Source organism: Mobula birostris, chromosome 1 (assembly GCF_030028105.1).
Source record: "Mobula birostris isolate sMobBir1 chromosome 1, sMobBir1.hap1, whole genome shotgun sequence".
Taxonomy (NCBI): Eukaryota; Metazoa; Chordata; class Chondrichthyes; order Myliobatiformes; family Myliobatidae; genus Mobula; species Mobula birostris.
The window spans coordinates 96,698,650-96,726,297 of record NC_092370.1 but is presented as its reverse complement, the minus strand read 5'-3'; the positions used below and the strand labels follow the sequence as shown (position 1 = coordinate 96,726,297).

General features: G+C 40.3%; 1 protein-coding gene across 4 annotated transcripts in view; it reads left to right on the top strand.

Annotated features, from left to right (window-relative positions):
* The window catches only part of tsnare1 (T-SNARE Domain Containing 1), a 997,034-nt gene that overhangs the window by 539,389 nt on the left and 429,997 nt on the right, over window positions 1–27,648 (top strand). For all 4 annotated transcript variants that reach the window (XM_072267235.1, XM_072267104.1, XM_072267180.1 and 1 more), the window contains exons 6-7: window positions 5,950–6,024; window positions 17,478–17,531. In XM_072267235.1, coding sequence (XP_072123336.1) covers window positions 5,950–6,024; window positions 17,478–17,531 — 129 coding nt within the window. The remainder of the gene's footprint in view (window positions 1–5,949; window positions 6,025–17,477; window positions 17,532–27,648) is intronic.

Sequence of the window (27,648 nt, the reverse complement as noted above, 5' to 3'; positions counted from 1 at the left end):
GCTGCATTGGGATGTGGACTGCTTCATTATATAAATCGTGAAGGTTGCTGACTCTGTCAATGTTTTTCGCTTGCTTCAGTAAAGCAGCCAGCATAATCAAAGACCCTGTCCATATTCTCTGTTCTCCCCATTGGGCAGAAGATACAAAAGCCTAACAGCATGTCCCACGAATCTCAAGGACAGCTTCTGTCATGATGTTATCAGACTTGTAATATGGTCTCTTGCCCTCATCATCTACATCGTTATGTCACTCCGCTATTTAAGAAGGGGGCAAGGAAGGAAAAAGGAAATTATAGACCTGTTAGCTTGACATCAGTGGTTGGGAAGTTGTTAGAGTGGATTGTCAAGGATGAGGTTATGGAGTACCTGGAGGCATATGACAAGATAGGCAGAACTCAGCATGGATTCCTTAAAGGAAAATCCTGCCTGACAAACCTATTACAATTTGTTGAGGAAATTACAAGTAGGCTAGACGAGGGAGATGCAGTGGACGTTGTATATTTGGATTTTCAGAAGGCCTTTGACAAGGTGCCACACATGAGGCTACTTAACAAGATAAGAGCCCATGGAATTACGGGAGAGTTACATACGTGGATAGGGTATTGGCTGATTGGTAGGAAACAGAGAGTGGGAATAAAGGGATCCTATTCTGGTTGGCTGCCGGTTACCAGTGGTGTTCCACAGGGATCAGTGTTGGGGCTGCTTCTTTTTACATTGTACATCAACGATTTGGATTATGGAATAGATGGCGTTGTGGCTAAGTTTGCTCATGATACGAAGATAGGTGGAGGGGCTGGTAGTACTGAGGAAACGGAGAGTCTGCAGAGAGACTTGGATAGATTGGAAGAATAGGCAAAGAAGTGGCAAATGAAATACAATGCTGGAAAGCGTATGGTTATGCACTTTGGTAGAAGAAATAAATGGGCAGACTATTATTTAAATGGGGAGAGAATTCAAAGTTCTGAGATGCAATGGGTGTTGGGAGTCCTCGTGCAGGATACCCTTAAGGTTAACCTCCAGGTTGAGTCGGTGGTGAAGAAGGCGAATACAATGTTGACATTCATTTCTAGGGGAATAGAGTATAGGAGCAGGGATGTGATGTTGAGGCTATATAAGGTGCTGGTGAGACCTCACTTGGAGTACTTTGGGCAGTTTTGGTCTCCCTATTTAAGAAAGGATGTGCTGACGTTGGAGACAGTAACAGAGAAGATTCACTAGAATGATTCCGGGAATGAGAGGGTTAACATATGAGGAACATTTGTCCGCTCTTGGACTGTATTCCTTGGAGTTTAGAAGAATGAGGGGGACCTCATAGAAACATTTTGAATGTTGAAAGGCATGGACACAGTGGATGTGGCAAAGTTATTTCCCATGATGGAGGAATCTAGTACGAGAGGGCATGACTTAAGGATTGAAGGGCGCCCATTCAGAACAGAGATGCGAAGAAATTTTTTTAGTCAGAGGGTGGTGAATCTATGGAATTTGTTGTCACGGGCAGCAGTGGAGGCCATGGCATTGGGTGTATTTAAGGCAGAAATTGATAGGTATCTGACTAGCCAGGGCATCAAAAGTTATGGTGAGAAGGCGGGGGAGTGGGACTAAATGGGAGAATGGATCAGATGATAAAATAGCGGAGCAGACTTGATGGGCCGAATGGCTGACTTCTGCTCCTTTGTCGTATGGTCTTATGATCATTATGATACCTCACTTCATTGTTTACTTGCGCCACACTCTTGTATAACTTTTACAATTTATTCTGCATTATTAGTGTTTTACCTTACTGTAGCTCAATGCACTATGTAATAATTTAATCTGAATAAACAGCGAGCAATATGCTTTCAAAGGTCCATTTATTATCAAAGCATGTATCTATATACAAGTCTGAAATTTGAATTTCTCCAGATAGACATGGAACAATGAAAGAACATGAAAGTCATTCAGAAAGGAATACCCCTGTACAAAATAGAACGGCACCCCGATCATCACCTCCACCCTCACACAAAACAGAAAAGGAATATCGATTGATCCACAAAAAGAACAATCCCTCCCCCACACAAAAACTAACAGAACACTAAAAAGAGCATCAACCTCCAAACACCCTCCCTTTGCACAACAAAAAAGAAAAGGAACGGGCGATAAAATGTCACAGAATATATACTGTAAAGCATAAGTCTGAAAAAGTTTACAATCCATAAACGAGGAACCACGTTACCATCCTCGATACTACTGACATTCATCGAAAGAGAGGAACACCACTCGAGGCAGAGGGGCCCCCCTACCTGCCACAGTGAGCCACTCATTGATAGGCTGCTCACCGACTCCTTCTCCAGCAGTGATCAAAAGGTAGGCAGTCAGTGCTAAAACTCTTGCTCACTTATCACTGAATCTTGACAACAATAAGCCAATACCAATAATAAACTAATGCCAATACCATTGAACATTCCTAGTTTTGATCTTGCAGTAGAATGCAGTTCATTGGTGAAGCAGCTGAAGATGGTTGAGCTTAGGGCATTACCAAATGAATTCCTGCAGAGATGTCCTGTGACTGAGTTGATTAATCTCCAACCAGTACAACAATCTTCCTTTGTGCTAGCTCTGATTCCAACCAGTACAACAATCTTCCTTTGTGCTAGCTCTGATTCCAACCAGTGGAGGCTTTACTCATTAATTCCCACTGGTTCCAGGTTAGCAGGATTGCTTGATGCCATATTTGATCAAATGCTATCCTGATGTGAAGGGTACTGTTTCTAATTTCAACTCTGAAAGTCAGCTCATCTGTATTATTCAAGTCCATCCACAAGTCCTCAGATAATGAAGCAGTGATGTCTCAAATCCTGGACACTCTTTAGGCAAGATAAGCTGCAAGTAACATAATGCAGACATCCCACCTCTCCCGGAAGTTCCGGAAGTCTCCCGCATATTAATAGTGGCTCCCTGATGCCCACAACTTATATACAATATCACGGAAATCAATTTTTTTGAGAGCGAGCGTGTGAGCAAGAAAGCGAGAGCGAGAGAGGAAGCGAGAGAGAAAGCAAGCGAGAGAGAGCGCGAGGGAGAGAGAGCAAGCGAGAGCACAAGCGTGAGAGAGAGAGAGCGCGCCATGGCAGAGTGTTCTGAAAAAAAAAGAAAATATAAAACGTACGTCAGCCCAAACTACACTAAAGTATACCCCTGCCTAATAGGGGTCAAAATGATGACAGTGTTGCTCGCTGCACAGTTAGCAACAATGACTTTTCTATTGCCCATGGTGGGTTAAGACTGTAAAAGACATGTTGAGATGAGTTTAACAGGTGTCATTCGTTCATTAGCGTAGCTAACGTTATTTAAACTAGCTGGCTAGCTGGCTAGCTGCTAAGGAGCTACTCTATTGCAGACATCCCACCTCTCCCGGAAGTCTCCCGCAAATTGATGGAGCTACCTCCCTGAAATGAGTTTTTGCAGGGTGGGATGTCTGCTTTCTGTCATACAAGTGTCTGAGTTGTTGCAGTAGATGCAGCCCTAGACAGTTGTGTCAGAATAGGAATGGAAGTTGAATTGAAATAGGTATTTACTGGGAGATCCTGCCTTTTGCGGTGGACAGCGTGAAGGTGATGTCCCAATGTCTACTATCCGGTGTCCTCTCCTATTAGATTCCTTTGTCTTCTGTCCTTTCGCCTCCTCCACCTATCCCAGAAGCTTACTTCATCCCCTCTCCCCTACCCACCCATCATTACCCTCAGCTGCCTTAGCCTATACTCCTTACTCTCCCCCACACCACATTATTCTGGCTTCTGTCTCCTTCCTTTCCACTCTCAATAAAGAGTCTTGGCGCAAAACATTGCCTGATTATTCCTCTCCATGGATAATACCTGACTTGCTGAGTTCCTCCAGCATTTTGTGTGTACTGATGCAAACTGTTCCTCCAGTCCCCGTTGTTCATACTGACCTGTTTTCATTGCTCTTATGTTATTCCCATTTTTATATTATCAACTCTCTCCCACCAGTCACCTACTGAATGGCCAAGTAATCTCTCAACCCATACATTTGGGATATGGGAGAAAACTGAAGCACCAGGAGGAAATCAGTGCATCAGAATCAGGTTTATTATCATCGGCATGTGATGTGAAATTAAGTAACTTAGCAGCAGCAGTTTAATGCAATACATAGTATAGAAGAGAAAAAAAATAATAGATTAGATTAGATTATGAGGACACGCAGTCCTCTTTTATTGTCATTTAGTAATGCATGCATTAAGAAATGATTCAATGTTTTTCCAGAATGATATCACAGAAACACATGACAAACCGACTTAAAAACTAACAAAAACCACATAATTATAACATATAGTTACAACAGTGGAAAGCAATACTGTAATTTGATAAGAACAGACCATGGCACGATAAAAGTCTCAAAAGTCTCTCGAAAGTCCCATCATCTCACGCAGACGCTTAACCTCCAGCGCCGCCAACTTGCCAATGCAGCATACTGGAAGTATCCAACCACAGTCTGACTCCGAGTCCATCCAAAAACTCCGAGCCTCCGACCAGCTGTCCGACACCGAGCACCATCTCTGCCGAGCGCTTCAACCCCGGCCCCGGCAACAGGCAATAGGCAAAGCCGAGGATTTGGGGCCTTCCCCTCCAGAGATTCTCGATCGCACAGTAGCAGCAGCAGTGAAGAAGGCATTTCAGAAGTTACTTCAGGTGTTCCTCTGTGCTTCTCATGGCTGTCTCCAACAAATCCGGATTGTGCATGGCCCCCTACTTAACGCATACGATATTCATTCGGAACGGCCGCGCACGCTGCGTCGCGCCACCATCTTCTCCTCCTCCTCCTAATAATAAACAAAATTTAAAAAAAATAAATAAACAAGTAAAGCAAATACAGTATAGGTATATTGAATAGATTAAAAATGTGCAAAAAAACAGAAATACTGTATATTAAAAAAAGTGAGGTAGTGTCCAAGGATTCAATGTCCATTTAGGAATCGAATGGCAGAGGTAAAGAAGCTGTTCCTGAATTGCTGAGGGTGTGCCTTCAGGCTTCTGTACCTCCTACCTGATGGTAACAGTGAGAAAAGGGCATGCCCTGGGTGCTGGAGGTCCTTAATAATGGACGCTGCCTTACTGAGACACCACTCCCTGAAGATGTCCTGGGTACTTTGTGGACTAGTACCCAAGATGGAGCTGACTAGATTTACAACCCTCTGCAGCTTCTCTCGGTTCTGTGCAGTAGCCTCTCCATACCAGCCTGTCAGAATGCTCTCCATGTACAACTATAGGAGAACATGCAAGGTCCATGCAGACAGTTCCAGAGGTCAGGATTGATCTTTGATCCCTGTCAATATGAGCTTTGCCTCTGTACCATATTATGTTTCTTCAATTGATTGGAAATGACTATTAAATAAACACATCTGCTATTCATTTTATCCCATAAATGACCTATAGTTTCTGATCAAGTTAGAAGGTTTTTCGGCTAAAAATTTACCATTATTCTGTCAGCATCAAATAGCTTATTTGGTAATACATTCACTACAGCTCTGAGATTAAGGGCTCTCCCCTAAACATTTGCATCATCACTGACTCCCAATATTTCCTGCTTTGTTTTAACTTATTTCAGAATTTTTGATTTTGCAATATTTATTTTTGAGTGGCAGGGTAGAGGTACATCTCTACCAAAGGAGGTGAAAGGCACTCCTTCCCTCTGCTAGCCTGCAGGTCACCCTTGGGCAAGGTGTGGCATCTGTTTAGTCCCCCAATCAGAGTCATGACTGTTGGAAGACCATGGTCGCCCATGTCTTATAGCAGGGCACATGATGATGATGATGATGATGGATATCTCTTAATACCTCTTGCACATCAATGGTGTATGAGCAAAAATGATATGGTACAAACTTGCAAGTCTCAGTACAGCTTGTTGCAATAAGTTTGGAGGAAATGTTTAAAGAGCTCTTTCTTTCTTTTGCAGAGGGAATGGCTGCAGCTGGACAGGCTTAAAAACCAGCTGTCGGACTCTATTCAACGTTATGGAGCTTTGCAGAAGGTAGAGACTCAAATGCAGATAATATCTTCTGATTGCTTATTAACATTTAAGACCTGTCATTTGCTCCACTTTTCCTGTAGCTTTGCTGATTTATGGCTTTGGTGTTTAACCTTGTGCTCTGCATTGCAATGAAGCTGAATTCTTTTTGATGTAGTTTGTCATGTTTACTTCCATCAAGCATTCTCATTCATTGAAAACAATAAGCCAGCCAGTAAAAATGAACAGCTTTGTGGATGCTGCCATTAGACTAAATGATTCTTTTAATCCCTTCAGCTTCCAGATAAAAGGAAATGAATATTTCTGTGTATTCCTCTGTAGTGGCAAATTTTGGACTGTAATTCCAGTTAAAAGGATTCAAAATACAGCTAAATAGCAATATTAACTGTAGAAAACAGTAAGGTGATTAAAGAATCACATGCATTTCATTAATGTAGTTAGAGTATGAAATTGCCTTTGTGAATCTGTCTTTGTTTCAGATTCTTAGCCTTCACATATTTTCTCTTTGTAATTTTGACATCTTTAAGTCATCCAAATCAGCACAGTTAATTCTGAATGTAGATTTCTTTGAGACTGTGGAAGAGCTTGATAGAAAAGATGTCATTTCTTCTGGGGATATCAAAATTAGGACCATAAATATAAGATTATCACCAGTATAGCATGTTCAAAAGAAAACACATATTTGGACAGTAATTAGAATATGGAACTTGTGAACACAGGGAAACAGCAGAGACGTTTTAAGGCAGAATTAGATAACGAAACTAAAGATTACCAAATAACAAAAATGTAACAAAGAAAGGAATTAGAGAATATGTTGTTAGTTTGAGATTATGTCAAAGTAGGAAGCATTTCTAGAATGGTGGCATGATGTGCGCACTTCCATGTTCCTGTGTGGCTGAAAACAAGGCCAAGAGATTCTTCTGTTCCTTGGGGTGTATTAAAGCAGCACTTTTCGAGAGCTCAATTTTAGTGTACAATTGTGTGTGAACTTCCATCAGCCTGCATTAATATTTTGTCACGTGGGATGCAAGACTTTGAATAGCCTTGATATTTGAAGACACGTGCATAGCCCTTTCCTCCAAACTTCCCCACCCAAAAATGTCATGGGGACTTAATCACTGAGCATAATCAAGACAAAGGTCAACAGATTCTTTGGATTTTAAAGGAATGACAGGAATCAGAGTTTAGGGAGGAAAGTGGCACTGTGATCAAAGGTCAGGCATGCCCTTCAATAATGGTGATGTAGATGTGAGGAGAGGAGTTGTCTACATCTGTTCTTACACATGTGAGTTTTCATATGACAATATAGCATCACTTGGTATTAATCTTTTATCTGGGGTGCTGATTGTCTGGCCCTGTGAAGAGAACATGTGATTTTTAATGGACAGTTCCAAATGCAGGAACTTGCATTCTTCATTCTGACACACAAAGTAACAGTTCAGAATTTGGCTGTAATCTCTGTTAACTATCAAATTTTCTGGCAGTTTCGTCCCACTGTAAAATCAATACCCTGGCATGAGACAGTGGTCTTTCCTTCTCAGTGTAATTTCATATCCCATTTCATATGATCTGCATCATCTATTTATTGTCTGCAGTGCTGACTAATGTATTTTAATCAAATGTATTGCACTTTCCTATAATTGGTTCATGTGTTGAATCTTTCATTGTTCTTAATTTATTTCTTAACTGCATCTCATGGTATCGTTAGTCATTAATACATAAGGGTAGATGTGTTGGTGTCTTAGATTAATCACTTCATCCTTTCTTTCAAATCCAGTACCTTGTCATTACCCTAGAACAATAAAGAGTGAGAAATATTATGTTTGGTATTTCAATGCCTCCCAATCACTCCTATTGAAAGTTGGCAAAAATATGCAGACCTTGTCAGTTCAGATTCAATAATACAATGTCTATTGATTCATCCGTCCCCTTTCCTGCAATGCTGTAGGGTATAAGTTATATTAGAAACTTACTTCTGGAAGCGTACTGATATAGTCAGAAAAAAGCAGTCTTGCCTCAGGTATAACTTTACTTTTGAGGCTGATTTGAAGTATAAAGTGTGAAGTAATCTGAGAGTGGAACAAAGTGCAGTATCTTTTTTTTTAAAATCTTTCATTACTTAGCTCAGCTACTTGATAAAATATGAAGAGTCACGGATGTGAATATACTGTCCATAAAAATGTATCTCTTGTGCTGATGCATTCAGCACAGCAGTTAAGTAGGATCTGCATATCATCAAGAAAGTTGCCTCAACCATCTAAATATTCATTTTCATTGCTCAATGCAGTTTTGAATGGAATGAAGAAAATGAAAAAAACGTTATCGATACAACAGTCAGATAAAATGTGAGGAAAGTTGCCTCGATGGATGTAATTGAAAAATAAATATTGACCTTGGCATGGATGGTTCCAAGCCCAGCTGAGAGAGGAGGAGGGTTTCCAATCCCACCCCATAAAAGCCCAAAAGCCCAAAAGCCCACAGAAACGCCTACAGAAACTCCAAAGACCTTGTCCTTGGGAAAGGAAGGATCTTTGCCTGGCAGATGTATGAAGTTATGTGGTGAAAGTGGATGCTACCGGGCCAAGACAGAGGACTCTGGCAAGCTACTGTCAGAGGCCTATGCCCCAGTAAGGGTGATGAGCTTAAGAGAAGAAAGAAGGTGGCACCATGACTATTTACTATTTTTCTCTCTAACCAGCAAGCTCTTTGGATTTCTGAGGTGTTAATTTGTTTTGTTAGTTCATAACCTATCTTTGGGGAAAGTGTCACAGAGAGCATGACCATGCATATGCAAAATTGTATGAAATATGAGGAAGTGGATCACAGATTAACTTGTTACATGAACATTTGCTGTTTGTGTTAAAAAGTTACCTTTTTTGGAAGGCAATATAAAATGGTCATGGTTGTTTTTGAAAAATGACACAAATCTTCCTGCTGTTCTTCATCATTTTACTGCAAACTACAAAATGTATTTGATGCTTCCTTTGTACTAAAAGGTGCAGAATGTGAATTAAGTTAGGAAAAAAAACAGCTTTAACCGCACTCTTTGGCAAAGAATTCCAGAGATCACCTCCTTCTGTGATTAGAAATTTCCATGTATCTCTGCTTTAAATGAGTGACCCCATGTAGTTACGGTGCCCTGAAAAGGTATTCAGCCCCCCAGTCCTTTGTTCACATAAATGAGTATTGCACCAGGGACTTGGATTAATTTCACTGAGAATTTTTATTTTTCAATCATGTGCTCTTTTTTTTCCACAGTCAAGCCAAAAACAGGGAAAATCATAAAGCATGGAAAATTATAAATTTGAAAACTACAATGTCAGCAGTTCTAAAGTATTCACCCCCCCCCCCCCCAACTGCTCAGTGCTTAGTTGAACCATCTCTCACTGCGATTACAGCCAGCTGTCTTTTTTAGATGAGTCTCTATTGGCTTTACACAATGTGACGGAGTAAGATTTGCCCATTCCTCCATGCAGATTTGCTCAAGCTGTACCAGGTTAGTTGGGGTGCAACGGTGGACAGTAGTCTTGAGGTTTTGCCAGAAATGTTCAATCGGGTTAAGGTCAGGGCTCTGACTGGGTCACTCAAGGGCATTAATTTTCTTCATTTGAAGCTGCTCCATGGTTGGTCTGGCACTGTGCTTTGAGATACTTGTCCTACTGAAAGACAAATTTCCTCCCCAGTTTAAGCTTTCTGGCAGAGGCTAATAGATTTTTATTCAGGATCTCTGTATTTAGCAGCATTCATCTTCCCATCAATCCTGACCAGATTTCCAGTCCTTGCTACTGAAAAACATCCCCAGGGCATGATGCTACCTCCACCATTCTTTACAGTAGGGGTGGTGTTACCTCGTTGATGCACAGCATTAGATTTATGCCACGCTTACGGCTTAGTGTTGAGGAGAAAATGTTCCACTTTAGTCTCATCTGATCACAAGACCTTCTTTCACATCTTTACAATATCGTCCAAGTGATGCTTTGCAAAATCTTTACAGGCAAGCATATGCTTTTTTACAGTGGCATGTATGGCGTAAATTCAATACGGTACATCAACCAGGTGATACCATCCCGAACAATGCATCCCAGGCACCCACCACACTCTGTGTAATAAAAAACTTGCCTTGCACATCTTCTTTGAACTTAGCCCCTCAAACCTTAAATGCATTTTGTCTAGTGTTAAGCAGATTGACACTTGTATATAGATTCCTGCTGTCTGTCCCCTAAAGAGTTTCTTTCAAATAGGCTAATCTTTCCTAAGGCAACACCTCTGTGTTAGTGAGCATTAGTGTGTTAGTGAGCATTAGTCCAGCTCTTCATTATGTGAGTGAGGATTGGTAGCTCAATGCTACAGTGAGCAATGATCTTTAGATAGAAGTATGCCCACTTTGGGATTGTTTTTGTCTCTAAGGCCCAGTCACCTAGAGCTTAAAGAACCTTACAGGGAAAGGGCAAGAAATTCTACAATATATTATTTTCTTTTCAAAGACCATCACCAAAAACAAATGGTCATTCAAGTGCAAAAACAAATCCATTGTACATCAAAGATTAGAGATAAAGATTAGTTTTACATCTAAACATTGAAGTGTACATTGAAGTGTATCGTTTCCATCAAATCAAATCAGTGTGGACTGTGCTGGGCAGTCCACAAGTATTGCCATGCTTCTGACATTGACATAGCATGCCCACAGCTCAGTAACTCTAACCGTACGTCTTTGAAAAGCGGGAGGAAATCAGAGCACCAGGAGGAAACCCACACAGGTAGGGGGTGACCTACAGACTACTTTGAGAATTTTCTGATATTATTTGAAACTTCAGAATCTTCAGTTTTCTTTTGATTTAAAGTTGATGCCATGGCATCACAACGTGCTGGAACTCAGCAGGTCAGGCAGCATCCATGCAAATGAACAAACAGTTGATGTGTTGGGCTGAGACCCATCTTCAGCACTGGAAATGAAGGGGAAAGTTGCATTTTTATTTAATCTGATGAATCCAATTAAATCAAGGTTGCATTGAAGTTCCTCAATACCCCATAAAGATCAGAATGCTTCAATCATCTATACAGGAAGTAAATAATAAGCAGAAAATATTGATTAATATTTTGCTAAGAAATGTGTTTTCAGACAACAGAAAATGGCTAAATTGTACATCATTTTGCATTCTGTCGGAATGGAATGCTTAAGATTTGCAACAAAACTGAGACGGTTCTTTGCATTATTTTCAATAATTAGCAGTAGTTTGGGAAAATGTAGCAGTATCCTTGCAGGCTGGAATAATATGTTTGGGATGGAAATGTGAATCTTGGATTGGAATTTAAGGAAATGTGCCTTTGGTTAATTTCTATTAATTATTACCATTAATGCTTTTTCTACCAATACATTAAAGTGTGCTGTCCAGTCTAACACTGACAAAATTTACTGCCTGATTGATTACTTTATGATGCTTCAAATGTAGAAATCAGTCTTTCACATATCTTTCTCATCCATCATTTATTGCACATACTTTAGTATCGTAATGCTTGACAAAATGACTTGTCAAATTTTTTGAATAATAAAGTCTCATTCAATTTGCTCCACAAGATTAGATAGTCATTTTCTGCAGTGAATGGTTAAGTTCATTTTACCATAACAACCAAAATATCTCTGTAATGATTACTTAATTTATCATAGATACCATAAGGTCCATTATGCACATCTTCATAATAAAAAGATGCAGGTTGCCATACCAACCTCCCAAACCAGTCATAGTACTTACCTTTCAGAAACAGACAAAAAAATGACTAAATGTAGGCAACGTTTTTGAAAAATTCTACTAGAACTCCCCTAACCAGTCATCTTTAACTATGCTTCCCTGCGATACATCAAATGAGTAAGATGAGGAAAAATAAGCAAATAACATTGTCTCCTTCTGTATCCTATAACTATATTTAGCATTATTTCCAAAAGTGTCCCAAAGGTCATTATGAAGAAAAGGTCATGCAGGGCTAGCAAAGAGCATTTTCATCTTTTATGTGAGTCTAAAAGGTTACAAACATGCTGCTTGGCTTCATTTCCTACTGCCAACAAGAACCACATCTGTCAAAAAATTATTTATTTTTTCTTTATTATTTTCATAACTTCTTTGACATGCATCTCCTTCCTCAATAGCTCTTATACTCGTTACTTTATGCTGAAGAGATTATATCATAAATGTTTGTTCACTTTTGTCTTAATTATGCTTAGATCCATATTCTACTATGTATTCTATTTTTTTTACTTCAGAATCAGAATCGGGTTTAATATCACTGGCATATGTTGTGAAATTTATTGTTATGTGGCAGCAGTACATCGCAATACATAATAGTAAGTAACTAAATTACAGTAATATATTGTAGTGATGCACTGTTCATGGGTTCAATGTCCACTTAGAAATCTGATGGCAGAGGAGAAGATGCAATTCCTGAATTGTTGAGTGTGTGCCTTCAGGCTCCTGTACCTCCTCCCTGATGGCAGCAGGGAGCAGACAGAATATCCTAGGTGATAAGGGTCCTTAATGATGGATGCTGCCTTTTTAAAGCATTGCTCCTTGGAGATTTCCTGGATGCTTCTGCGTCTAGTCTCCATGATGGAGCTGACTGAGTTTACAATTTCGTGTATCTTATTTCGATCCTGTGCAGTCAGATGCGGTTACAGCTAATACCGTTGGTCCCCATGGTACATCTGTAGAAATTTGTGAGGGTATTTGGTGAAATATCAAATCTCCTCAAACCCCTAATGAATATAGCCACTGACTTTGTAACTGCATCGATATGTTGGGCCCAGGGTATCAAATATTCTCCTCTGTTGCCAAGTATGCAGTTGATTTGCTAACTTGTACTCCTTCCAGTATCTTTGCCATATGTTGTGGTACTCGAGATGAGTCCCTTTCACAAACTAACACTTACATTGTGAACGTTATTCTTAGCCCTTTAGTTTAAATGTATCCAGCTGTCCAGCTTCCCTTTGTGGTGGTATTTTAAGAATAATTTCATCTGAGTTTTATTAAAACCTTCTTTGATAATGCATCCAGTAGATGATTCTCCTTGATGATGTACAGTTATAAATTGTTTCGCAATTTCCTTAACTCTTCATGTCTCTATATAAAACTTATGTTCCCTTTCTGGCCCACTCTCTCAAACTACTCTGTTGCATTTCACGACAGATTGTCCATCCAGTATATTGTCCTGCTCCAGTATATATTAAAGAAATAGCTGTCCTGTTTTCTATTTGACACATTTCCTCTTCAATAATTACCCTTTATGTATTCTTGCTCAACATGTTTGTGATCATTTAATCCTACTTACAGCATGCACATTTTTTATATTGGTTTCCTGTTTATTCAGTTTTACTAAAACTGAGCTTTATTATTTCTTTTTAGTTCCTTGCATATTCCAACCATATTATACGCTAAAATGACTCATCCTGGCTTTACCTGGCACAATCTATCACCTAGAAATCCATATCAAATGATCTTTTTGGTGGTTTTCCATATGTAGTGAGCCAACAATAGTTTTGATTCGTTACAAACTTGCCACTATTATTGTCATGTTCACATGTCAATAATTATTAGACTGTTTATTATATTCTCTCCCACATCCTTTACCTCCATATCAACTGATGTTCAATAAATCCTTTAAAATATCTGTGGGTCAAAATTAGAGTCAGGCTTATTATCACTGACATATGTCGTGAAGTCTGTTGCTTTTGCGATAGCAGTACAGTGCAAGACATAAACTTAGCATGTTACAAAAATAAATGAATAATGCAAAGACAAATAATGAAGTAGTGTTCATAGTTACATTCCATCAGTTTTTTTACACATGCGAGTTTATTTAATTTCTAATTGTACAGAAGGTCAGTGGTTTTGAATCATTTGTGAACACTGATTCCAAGAAGTCATTAAGGACTTACTTTATTCTTTGATCATTTGTTACCCGGACCTCCACCTTTCACTATTTCCTTTGTCTATTATTTCCCTCGGATGTATTTAACATTTTTACTTTAAAAGATTAGGAAGGCTACAATTTTTTAAAAGGTTATGGGAGTTCTCAAGAAATGTATTTGCCTTTAACTTCCACACACAGACATCCCTATCTTGCAGTACATTTGCATTTTAATGTAAGACTCCGGCTTGCTTTATCTCCACCTTACTTTACCTGTTGCCCACATTAATTTCCTGTCTTCTCTGATTCACTTATTACTCAGTGGAATTAAGTGATCTGTTAGCCCCTTAATTTAGTTTCTGTACATGGGATATGCAAATCGTGACTCTTAGCAGTAGAATTTTCTGAGAGTGGCAGGTAATGCAAATTTTCTACAGGTGTACGGTGGAGGATATTCTGACTGGCTGTATCACAGATTGGTGTGGAGGCTCCAATGCACAGGATGATAAGAGGCTGCAGAGGGTTCAGTCTTCAAGATTAGCCTTCTAGAAGGTAGAGTCCATCGCTAAGAATCCTCACAATCCAGGGCATGCCCACTTCTCGTTACAACCATTGGGGAAAAGATACTGAGCCTGAAGACCTGCACACAATGATCCAGAAGCAGCTTCTTCCCCTCTACCATCAAATTACTGAACTGCCTGTGAGCACACACGCACTAACGCGTTATTTCTTTGCTTTTGCAATATTGATTTATTTTTTGTATTTTATTGGAATTTTTATGTCTTTGCACTGTATTGCTGGCGCAACACAACAAATTTCATGTCATATAAATCAATGATAAAACTGATTCTGATTCTGCTTAATGATAAGAGATCAGTTGAGCTTTCTATGCCGGACCTAACATTTTTTCCAATGTCCGTAATGGGATTAACTATCAGGTGTTGTGTTTAATGGATAATGAATAGATTCTGTTGTTTCATGTCACTTCACAAGACAAATCTCATGTCACTTCACAAGACAAATCTCTATTATCCCGTAATTTCTACATTCTGAAAGCAAAAGGTATTTCTATACGATATTATTTTCTTCACTGAAATCCTTATTCATCCTACATCATTTTGGATCTTAGCAAGAACAGCATTTATGGAAGGCAATAAACAGTCAACCCTACATCAGAGCTTGTGATGTGTCTTGGCCTGAACCGTCAACTATTTATTCTCCTGCACAGACGCTGCCCAACTTACTGAGCTCCTTCAGCATTTTGAGTGTGTTGATCTAGATTTTCTGCATCTATAGAATTTCTTGTGTTGAGCATTTTGATCTTACTGTCATTCATCCATTTCATCATTGTGAACACGTGAGTTATTTCTTGTTGGCATGAAATTGGTTTATTATTGTCACATACCAAAATACAATAAGAAGCTTTGGCTGCATGGTTACATACCATCCATACAAATCATTCCATGCAACTACTTTGAAGGAGTACAAAAGGAAAACAATTTTGCAGTTACAGGAACAGTGCAGTGCAGGATGACAAATAAAGTGTAAGAGTTATGACGAGGTAGATCGAACGTTCATTGTTATTGGATTAGGAATCCATCAAGAGTCTTATAACAACAAGACAGAAGCTATTCCTGAGCTTGGTAATACATGTTCTGGAGCTTTTGTACTTCCTGCCAGCTTAGAGGAGAAGAAAAGAGAATGACCAGGATGGGAGGGGTCCTTGATTTTGTTGGCTACTTTCACGAGGAGGCAGAAGCTGTAGACAGAGCCAATGGAAGGGAGACTTACTTTTGTGATGGTCTGAGCTGCATTTATTACTCTCAGCCTGTCTATGATGAAAACTAGTGCTGTTAAGCACCAAAATAGGCTCTTCAGGCCAACTTATCCATTCCAACCCTAATGTTTATTTATGATTACCCCCTTTGCTTACATTTGGCCCATATCCCTCTACTCTTTCTCTATCCCTGTCAAAATGCCCATTAAGCATTGTAGTTGTATTTGCCTCTCACACATCCTGTGGCAGCTCACCCATGTAACCACCACCTTCTGTCTGATAAACTTGCCCCTCATGTCTCCTTTAAATTCCTCTCCTCTCATCTTAAGCATATGTCATAGCCTAGGAAAATTATTCTCTCTATCCTACTGATGCTCATCATGATTTTACAAAGCTCTATAAGGTCACCCCTCAGCCTCCTATGTTCTAGTGAGAATAACCTCAGCCTATCCAACCTCTCCACTGCGTACCATTCCTTCAGATTATTATCACCTCTGAGACTATAAGACATCCAACAGCCCAAAAGTAATAGTAAATCACTTTGAGTTCCCAATGTGGTCTTCCCAATTAATGTGAGGCAAATTGAAATTCCTGTTGTGATTGTACTAGTTCTCTTGCATGTCTCACTGCTTAAAAGAAACTTGGCCTCTCGAGATTTGAATCTCACTTGGTGACGTAAAGCTCAATCCTGCAATGCTTTTGTGCACAGGATTCTGGACCACCTGCACCTAGCTCAGTTATCAGTAGTAAAATACACAGCCATTGAACATGCCACCCTTTTACCTCTTCCAGTGTTTAGGAATTAATATGCAATAATATTCATTTCTACATTTTCAGTTTATAATCGTTTGAGTGATAAAATTGTTTGGAAAATCAGTATCATCTGGAAAACGTCTGTAATGGAGGTCAACAGGTTATACTTCTCAAAGGAACATTGGATACACACTCGAAGGAAAATACTTGGTTGGGCAAAGATGAAGGACTGGGTTGAAAGATTGCTCTGCTGAATGCTGGGTAGATTTAATGGGTTAAAAGTGTGGCTACAATTCCATGATACTATGGATGGAGGGTGTAATTAGGGGAGGGAAGGATTGTTGCTTAGCTGCTGTTTGTGTGTGGGAGTGGGAATAGGGGTTCTAATGTTTTTTACTGTCACTCATGCTTTGGGGCAGTCTTCTGTTTTCATGGATATTTGCAAAGAACAAGAATTTCAGGTTCTTGTGTACCTTCTTTGATATTAAATGGAATTATTGAACTTTTGAATGTGACCTATTTTCATTCTGATATCTTTCCCCCTTCCTTTCCAGTTCTGAAGAAGGGTCTCGAACTAAAACATCTACTGTTTATTTATTTCCATAGATGCTGCCTGGCCTATTGAGTTCTTTTAGCATTTTGTGTGTCTTGCTTTGGAATTCCAGCAGCTGCAGAATTTCTCATGTTTAAGTTTTAAATAAAGTTCCTGTCAACTGAAGATTGCTGCTCCTTCTAGTTTCCTTGGGATTGATTACTGCCTAAACAGCTAGGTAGTCATTTATTTCTGAACTTGGACAGGCTCACTGTGGAGAGCATCATAGTTGATCCTCGTTTATTTGTTATCCGTAGTCTCAACATTAATATGTAGGTGAAATTGAAGTATAGACTTTTCATGGTCACAATATGAAACTTCATCTTGGTTATTTAAGAGGCAATTTTGTTCTTAACGTGCATGTTTATTCTCAGGATTTATGTAACATGATGCATCTGTCATAAACCTTCATGAAGTGATTTCTTTTTGCTTTCACAGAAAGTTGCTGAAAAGTCCAGAGCACTGTTTCCTGCAACATTGAAGAACAGGCAGGTGAGTGACAGTCTTTGCAATCTTGAATCTGGCTATCCATATTCTCACATACAATGTCTGCTCACATCATAAGCTCACATAAGCTCAAAGATGTATTTTCAGCTCGCATCTTAAACTGTATCCTTAAGTCAATTTGCTCTGTTCCTTGGCTGCTTCTCATTTCTTGAAAGTGAATCCATTAAGATCAGAAAGATGATCCTGGAGAGGGATCAGTTCGCTGTTGACCAGTGATATCCTGTAATGTGAAGGGAATTTTAGATTAGATTATGAGGACACTCAGTCCTTGTTTACTGTCATTTAGAAATGTATGCATTAAAAAATGATACAATGTTCCTCCAGAAAGATATCACTGAAACACAGGACAAACCAAGACTAAAACTGAGAAAACCACATAATTATAACATATAGTTACAACAATGCAAAGCAATACCTTAATTTGATAACCATGGGCATGGAAAAAAAAAGCCTCAAAATCCCAATAGACTCATCATCCCACGCAGGCAGCAGAAGGGAGGAACTCTCCCCGCCATGAACCTCCAAGCACCGCCAACTTGCCGATGCAGCACCATTGGAAGCACCCGACCGCAGCGGACTCTGAGTCCGTCCAAAAATTTCGAGCCTCCAGCCCCTCCGATACAGCCTCTCCGAGCACCATCTCTGCCGAGCGCTTTGACCCCTCCCCGGCCACTGAGCAACAGACAAAGCCAAAGACTCGGGGTCTTCCCCTCCGGAGATTCTGGGTCACATAATAGCAGCGGTAGCGAAACAGGCATTTCAGAAGTTTCACCAGATGTTCCTCCGTGCTCTCACATCTGTCTCCATCAAATCAGGATTGTGCATGGCACCCTACTTATCAGATAACAGATATCATTCACCGGAGTGGCCGCTGCAAGCTGCGTCGCGCCGCCATCTTCTCTTCCCATGTAATTGCTCATTATGTAAGGCTATTTCTGTGACGTTGTTCTTATTGGTCAGCTTTAGAATAGTAAAGCCAATATAGCCCTCTCTCCCTTCACAAAAGTATTCTTTGCTACCCTCCAAAGTCAAAGGGGATCTATGAAAGGAAAATCATCTTTGACTCTGGTACTGGATTTCTTCAAGGATGAGAGCATCTCATGTTCTCGATATTTATTGCATATTTTTTTTCTTTTTGTAATTGCAAGTTTGTTGTCTTTTGCATTATGGTGGAAGATGGTGAGGTTTTCATTGATTCTATCAGGGTTAGTATTCTATTATGAATTTATTGAGGATGCCTGCAAGGAAATGAATCTCAGGGTTGTATACGGTGACATATATGTACTTTGATAATAATTTTACTTTGAACTAAAATGAAACCAATGAATATTATCTGGAGTTTCAGTAGATTTAAAATGCAATTCCACACAGGAAGTTGGTCATGGAATTAGAGGTAAAGTGTTATTTTAGATTGAGAAAGCAACAAGTGGAAGTAAATAAATCATTCAAAAGCTATGACAAGTAAAAAACTAAGGATCAGTGGTTGTGCATTGTAATATCGTAGGAAAAGTGGATGATCGTGCTGAAGATGAGGTCATCTAGTACAGTCAGCAGGATGTGTTACAATGTGAAAGGCGGACAAAATCGATAATGGCAGATACAGGACTGAAGGTGTATCTGAATGTGCACAGTATACAGAATAAGGTAGATGAATTTACAGTATATATGCAGAATAGCAGGTATGATACTGTAGGCATCACTGAATCATGGCGGGAAGATTATACTGGGGTCTTAATGTCCAAGGATACACATTGTATTGAAAGGATAGGTGGGGAGGGGTGGGGGGTGTTGCTCTGTTGGTAAAAAATTTAATCAAATCATTAGAAGTGACATAGAGTTGGAAGGTGTTGAATCATTGTGAATAGAGCAAAGGAACTTCAGGGGTAAAAAGGAACCTGATGGGAATTATATATAGACCCCAAACAGTAGTAAGGATGTGGCCTACAAGTTACAATAGGAGATAGAAAATGCATGTCAGAAGGGCATTGTTACAACAGTCATGGGGGGATTTCAATATGCAGGTAGATTGGGAAAATCAGACTGGTGCTGGATTACAGGAGGGACAATTTCTAGAGTGCCTACAAGATGATTTTTTAGACCATCTCATGGTTGAACCCACTAGAAGATCAGCTATTCTGGACTGGATTTCATGTAATGAACCAGAATTGATTAGAGAGCTTAAGGCAAAAGAACCCTTAGGGGCAAATGATCATAATATGATGGAATTAATGCTGAAATTTGGGGGGAGGCTAAAGTAGGGTTGCCAACTTTCTCACTCCCAAATAAGGGACAAAAGTAGCAGTCAAATACAGGACACTTGCGTTTACCCCAAGAAAGACTACCATGACCATGAAGGCTTGCACGGGTACCTGTGTGTGCATGCGTGTACGTGCCGATTTTTTTTCTACAAATCGGCTTTGGTGATTCTGTTCAGTGAAAGTACACTGTACGTGCATTATTTCTACTTTATATAGGCTGTGTATTTATCATATCATTCCTGCTTTTACTATGTGTTAGTGTTATTTTAAGATTTATGTCTTATTTGGTATGATTTGGTAAGTTATTTTTTGGGTCTGGGAACGCTCACAAATTTTTCCTATATAAATTAATGGTAATTGCTTCTTCACTTTACGCCGTTTCAGCATGAATGGTTTCATAGGAATGCTGTGCATTAGCGGGGGAAATAGGGGACAAGGGTGGTCCTGTATGTCAAACCAATTTAGCCCAATATACGGGATGTCCCGGCTAATACAGGACAGTTGGCAACCCTAGGCTAAAGGCAGATGTATCAGTATTACAGTGGAGTAAAGAGAGTTACTGAGGCATGAGCGAGGAGTTGGCCAGAATTGATTGGAAAAGAATGCTGGCAGGGATGGTGGCAGTGTAGCGATGGAACACAAAAGTAAGCTAGCCAATAATAATAAAGAGGATACCAAAAGTTTCTTCAGATAAATGAAGTGAAAAAGAGAAGCGGGAGTGGGTATTGGACTGCTGGAAAACGATGCTGGAGAGATAATAATGGAGGACAACGAAATGGCGGATGAACTGAATAAGTATTTTGCATCATTCTTCACTGTGGAAGACACTAGCAGTATGGTGGATGTACCTGGTCTCAGGGGGCATGAAATGTGTGAAATTGTCATAACTAGGGATAAAGGTCTGAAGGTAGATAAGTCACCTGGACCAGATGGTGTATGCCCTGGGAGGTGGTTGAAGGGATTGTGGAAGGATTAGTAATGATCTTTCAAGAATCACTAGTTTCTGGAATGATTCCAGAAGACTGAAAAATTGCAAATGTCACTCCATTCTTCAAGAAGGGAGAGAGGCAGAAGAATGGAAACTATAGGCCAGTTAGTTTGACTTCAGTGGTTGGGAAGATGTTGAAGTTGATTATTAAGGATGAGATTTCAGGGTACTTGGAGACGCCTGATAAAATAAGCCATAGTCAGCATGGTTTCCACAAGGGAAAATGTTGCCTAACAAATCTGTTGGAATCCTTTGAAGAAATAGCAAGTAGAATAGACAAAGGAGAATCGGTTGATGTTGTGTACTTGGATTTTCAGAAGGCCTTTGTCATGGTGCCACACAAGAGACTGTTTAACAAGCTATGAGTCTATGGTTTAACAAGATAGATTGTAGTATAGATAAAGCAGAGGCTGATTGGTAGAAGGCAAAGAGTGGGAATAAAGGGAGCCTTTTCTGGCTGGCTACTAGTGACTAATGTTCTGCAGGGGTTTGTGTTAGGACCTATTGTCATATGTCAGATAGATTTGGATGATGGAATTGATGGTTTTGTTGCAAAGTTTGCAGACAATATGAAGATAGGAGGAGGGGCAGGTAGTTTTGAGGAAGTAGTGAGGCTACAGAAGGACTTAGACTGATTAAGAGAATGGGCAAAGAAATAGCAGATGGAAAACAGTGTTGAAAAGTGTATGATCATGCACTTTGGTAGAAGAAATGAAAGGGTTGACTATTTTCTAAATGGAAAGAAATTACAAAAAACTGAGGTGCAGAAGGATTTGGGAGTCCTTGTGCAGGATTCCCTAAAGGTTAATTTGCAGGTTGATTCTGTGGTAAAGAAGGCAAATACAATGTTAGCATTTATTTAAGGAGGACTAGAATATTTAAGCAAGGATGTAATGTTGAGACTTTATAAGTCACTAGTGAGGCCTCATTTGGAGTTTTGTGATCAGGTTTGGGCCCCTTACCTTAGAGAGGATGCTGAAACTGGGGAGGGTTCAAAGCAGGTTCACAAAAATGATCTCAAGATTGAATGGCTTGTCATATGACGAGTCTTTGATGGCTCTGGGCCCGTATTCACAGAATTCAGAAGAATGAGGGATGACCTCATTGAAACTGAAACTCTTGGCAGTGTGGAGGATCAGAGGGATCTTGGGGTCTGAGTCCTTGGGACACTCAAAGCTGCTGCGCAGGTTGACTCTGTGATTAAGAAAGCATACGGTGCATTGGCCTTCATTAATTGTGGTATTGAGTTTAAGAGTTGAGAGGTAATGTTGCAGCTATATAGGACCCTGGTCAGACCCCACTTGGAGTACTGTGCTCAGTTCTGGTCGCCTCACTATAGGAAGGATGTGGAAACCACAGAAAGGGTGCAGAGGAGATTTACAAGGATGTTGCCTGGATTGGGGAGCATGCCTTATGAAAATAGGATGAGTGAACTCGGCCTTTTTTCCTTGGAGCGACGGAGGATGAGAGGTGACCTGATAGAGGTGTATAAGATGATGAGAGGCATTGATAGTGTAGATAGCCGGAGACTTTTTCCCCAGGGTTGGAACGGCTAGTACAAGAGGGCATAGTTTTAAGGTGCTTTGGAAGTAGGCACAGAGGAGATGTCAGGGGTAAGTTTTTTTATGCAGAGTATGGTGAGTGCATGGAACGGGCTGCTGGTGAGGGTGGTGGAGGCGGATACGATAGGGTCTAAGAGACTCCTGGACAGGTACGTGGAGCTCAGAAAAATAAGGGGCTATGGGTAACCCTAGGTGATTTCTATGGTAAGGACATGTTCCGCGCAGCTTTGTGGACTGAGAGGCCTGTATTGTGCTGTAGGTTTTCTGTGTTTCTATGAAACCTATTGAATGGTGAAAGGCCTTGTTAGAGTGCATCTTTCCTTTGGTGGGAGAGTCTAAGACCAGAGGACACAGCCTCAGAATAGAGGGTTGTCCCTCTAGAATGGAGATGAGGAGGAATTTTTTTAGCCAGATAGTGAAGTGCCTGTGGAATTCCTTACCACAAGCAGCTGTGGAGGCCATGTCTTTATGTATATTTAAAACAGATGTTGATAGATTCTTGATTGGTCGGGGAGAAGGCAGGAGATTGGGCTGAGAGAAAAAAATTGGACCAGCCATGATGAAATGGCAGAGCAGACTCGATGGCCCAAATGGTCTAATTCTTCTCTTGCATCTTAGGGTCTTATGGTTCCATTGATTTCACTTTCTACATTGTCATATTTCCTTCTTCAATAACGATACTAAATTAAGTAGGATTGTGACCAAAGCAGGATGCATAGAAACTTCATGGGGGCATTCTGATTGAGTGGATGACTGATGAGATATGTGAAGTTATCCACCTTGATGTACAAAGGAGAAAAAAAATGTTTTAAACAGTGTGGGGATATATTGTGTTTATGTCTGAAGGGACATTCCTGTAGAAGGGCTTTGCATACAAGTCACTGAAAGCCAACTCACAGACGCAACCTGTAAATGATAGAAGAGGATCTGAAAGAAGAAACAAAAGATATTTTCCTGTGGTTGTACAGGTCCTCGTAGACCTCAATTGGGATATCTTCTCTTCTTACCAAAAAAAGGAGCATATGTTTGCCAAGACAGAGTACAGCAAAGATTTATTAGACTGCTTCTAAGAATGGTGGGTGTGCTGAATGAGGAGAATATGAATAAATTAGACCTGTAATTAATGAGAGTTTAGAAAAATGAGAAGAAATATAATTGAAACTTGCAAGTATCTTACAGAGCTTGATTTGCTGAGTGCAGGGAGGATACCTCCTTTGCATGAGGAATTTAGAACAATGTTTTACAGTTTCATAATAAAGCGTAGTTTGATTAGGACTGAAATGGGGAGAAAGTTCTTCATTAAGATGTGAATGTTTGGAATTCCCAATTCCTGAGGACTGTAGGAGCTTACTTGTTAACTTTATTCAAAACACAGTTGGATAAAATTCTGGATAATGAGATGGTCAATGGATATAGAGACAAAACAGGGATTGGTGCTGAAGCAGAAGATCTGTTATGATCATGATGAATGGAAAAACAGATGTGAAGGGCCAAAGGGCCTTATCTAGATCCTACTTCTTATTTTTTTTCTGTAAAAACTTCACGTGTTTCCAGCTATGCTTGTTTCTTTTTGTTGAATGGTAAGAAGTGTGACCTCATTGTTACTTATGAATTATTTTGGCAATAACTTTCTTTGACTCTGCTAATTATTCAGCTGCTTTGTAGAATCCCATTCCATTGCTTTCCGCTGAAGAAATTGTCAGAATCCTTTGAGACACAACAGACTGAAGATCCTGGAATCTGGGACATCACAAAATAGAAGGGGTGATTGATAAGTTTGTGGCCTAAGGTAGAAGGAGTCAGTTTTAGAAAACCTAGCACATTTATTTTTCAACATAGTCCCCTCCTACATTTATACACTTGGTCCTGCGGTCGTGGAGCATACGGATCTTGGACCTCCAGGAAGTGTCCACAGCAGGGGTGATTGATACGTTTGTGGCCTACAGGAGAAGGAGATGAGTTATACAGCTCTCGTTATATGCACATGCAGTTAAACTCTTTGAGTGATTATGCAGAAAGTTTGAAGTTAATAACTCATCTCCTTCTACCTTAGGCCATGAACTTACCAATCAAGCCTCGTAGGCAGGAGTGGAAGTCAGTGGGTCAGGCAGCATTTGTGGAGGGAAATGGACACTTTATCTGCACCCTCATCTAGTCCTGACTCAAAACTTAGACTGTGCCTTTCCCTCCATAGATGCTTCCTGGCCTACTAACTTCCTCAGGCACCTCTTTCATTGTTGCCAGGATATTAGCCAATTAAAATGGTCTTGTTCTCAGCTCAGCAATATTAGTTATTTTAAGAAGGTATTTTACAATATTATGCTTTCACTTTTCCTCTTAGACATCATTGTTTCAAAGCGTGAATAATGGAGTAGTATGCCTTGATATTATGATTTCATTTGAAAAATCTCTTCAAGAGAAAAAAATCAATTTTACATGATCATAATTAATGGCTGTTGTAACACTGCAAAGGCATGGGTGGGTTGGAGATGAGTCATGAGCACTCATGCTTACATTGCTGGTCATGAGTGCCCATTAAATTATTTAGATCCAATTTTATTTGTGGAATTGGCACTGACTGTGTCAGGCACTTACACCTACTTCTTCCAGAGAATGGAGCTTTTAGCATGGAGAATCTGGTTTACCATTGCTCTTATTTTTGCTGATTGCCTATCTGCAGAAGTCTTTGCTCATTTAGGTTCACTAATCATGAATGTAGTCATTGATATTTACTCATCCATATTATTGGACTAATGAAGTTGTTTGTCCATCTCCCAAAATACTTCTATCCATTAAGAAGCCATATAAGCACACCAGTATCATTCTTTCTTTATCAATGCTAATGTGCCACTCAGACACAGGAATATTATTGAAAAACTGACTGCACATCAAAAGAAGCACAAACAGGAATGTGCAATGGATCTGTGGTGGTGCTGTGTGGCCAAATGGAAGTCTTAACTCATTTTGGGTGGCAGGAAAACTAAACACTTAACTGAATATGATGTGACTGCAACTAATTTGATGGACAGAGACTACATCTGTCAACCTGAAGCACCGCATTGACACGGCTAATGGAGCTCCAACCTCACAGGTCCAGAGACCCAGGTTCAATCCTGACCTCTAGTCCTGCCGGAGTTTTCATGTTCTTCCAGCGATGCATGGGTTTCTTCCTAGTCTTCCAATTTCCACTCACGTCTCTCGAACATGAGGGTGTGAGGTTAATTGACCCTAGAGTTTAGATGAGTGGTAGAATCTGGTGGGAGTTGCAATGTGGGAAGAATAAAATCAGGTGAGGATTGATTAGTCTAAAAAGAGATGCTTTATGGTCAGTGAGACTAAGTGGGCCTGTTTCCTTATTGCATACTCTGAGCCAGAGGTTACTACATATCTAACTCAAGAACTCACGGTATAAGAAGTTGCACAAGGAAGGGTGGAAACAACAATGGAAACGTACGTGATAGGGTAGAAACCAAGCGATAATAATGGTGCAGTCTAAGAGATGGTTGTATAAATAACATGCCCTCATCATTCCATCTCAGCCAGTACCACCACCATTTGAGTTACTTAGGTTTTCTTGGTTTCCATTCCAGCACTGACACTCTTAGTTTTCAATTTGAAACATGACTGATTGCTGATTTTTTTGGATGACAGGGAATCGGTCAGAAATGTTAATTTTATTTCACGCTGCTGCCTTTGGAGAGTTTTTACATTCTCCTGTGACCAACTGGGTTTTCTCCGGGTGCTCTGGTTTCCACCCAGCATCCAAAGATATGGGTAAATTAATTAGTCATTGTAAATTGTTCCGTGATTAGGCTGGGATAAAATTAACTTGGGTGTGGATTGACAGGATAGAAACATAGAAACATGGAAACATAGAAAATTTACCGCACAATACAGGCCGTTCAGCTCACAAAGCTGTGCCGAACATGCCCCTAATTTAGAACTACCTAGGCTTTACCCACAGCCCTCTATTTTCCTACGCTCCATGTAGCCATCCAGGAGTCTCTTAAAAGACCCTATCGTATCTGCCTCCACCAGCGCCACTGGCAGCCCATTCCACGCACTCACCACTCTCTGTGTAAAAAACTTACCCCTGACATCTCATCTGTACCTACTTCCAAGCACCTTAAAACTATGCCCTCTCATGCTAACCATTTCAGCCCTGGGGAAAAGCCTCTGACTATTCACACGATCAATGCCTCTCATTATCTTGTACACCTCTATCAGGTCACCCCTCAACCCCTGTTGCTCCAGGGCGAAAAGCCGAGTTCACTCAACCTATTCTCATAAGGCATGCTCCCCATTCCAGGCAACATCCTTGTAAATCTCCTCTGTACCCTTTCTATGGTTTCCGCATCCTTCTTGTAGCGAGGCGACCAGAATTGCACACAATACTCCAAGTGGGGTCTGATCAGGGTCCTATATAGCTGCAACATTACCTTCGGCCCTTAAACTCAATCTATAATTGATGAAGGCCAATGCACCGTATGCCTTCTTAACCACAGAGTCAACCTGCAAAACAGCTTCGAGTGTCCTATGGGCCCCAAGATCCTTCTGATCCTCCATACTGCCAAGTGTCTTACCTTTAATGTTATATTCTGCCATCATATTTGACCTACCAAAATGAACCACCTCACACGTATCTGGGTTGAACTCCATCTGCCACTTCTCAGCCCAGTTTTGCATCCTATCAATGTCTCGTTGTAACCTCTGACAGTCCTCCACACTGTCCACAACACACCCAACCTTTGTGTCATCAGTAAATTTACTAACCCATCCTTCCACTTCCTCATCCAGGTCATTTATAAAAATCACAAAGAGTAGGGATCCCAGAACACATCACTGAAGCAGACCATTGGTCACCGACCTCCATGCAGAATAAGACGCATCTACAACCACACTTTGCCTTCTGTGGGCAAGCCAGTTCTAGATCCACAAAGCAATGTCCCCTTGAATCCCATGCCTCCTTACTTTCTTAATAAGCCTTGCATGGGGTACCTTATCAAATGCCTTGCTAAAATCCATATACACTACATCTACCGCTCTACCTTCATCAATGTGTTTAGTCACATCCTCAAAAAAATCAAACTGTTTTTTAAGGCACAACCTGCCCTTGACAGAGTCATGCTGACTATTCCTAATCTTATTATGCCTCTCCAAATGTTTGTAAATCCTGCCTCTCAGGATCTGCTCCATAAACATACCAACCACTGAAGTAAGACTCACTGGCCTATATTTTCCTGGGCTATCCCTACCCCCTTTCTTGAATAAGGGAACAATATCCACAATCATCC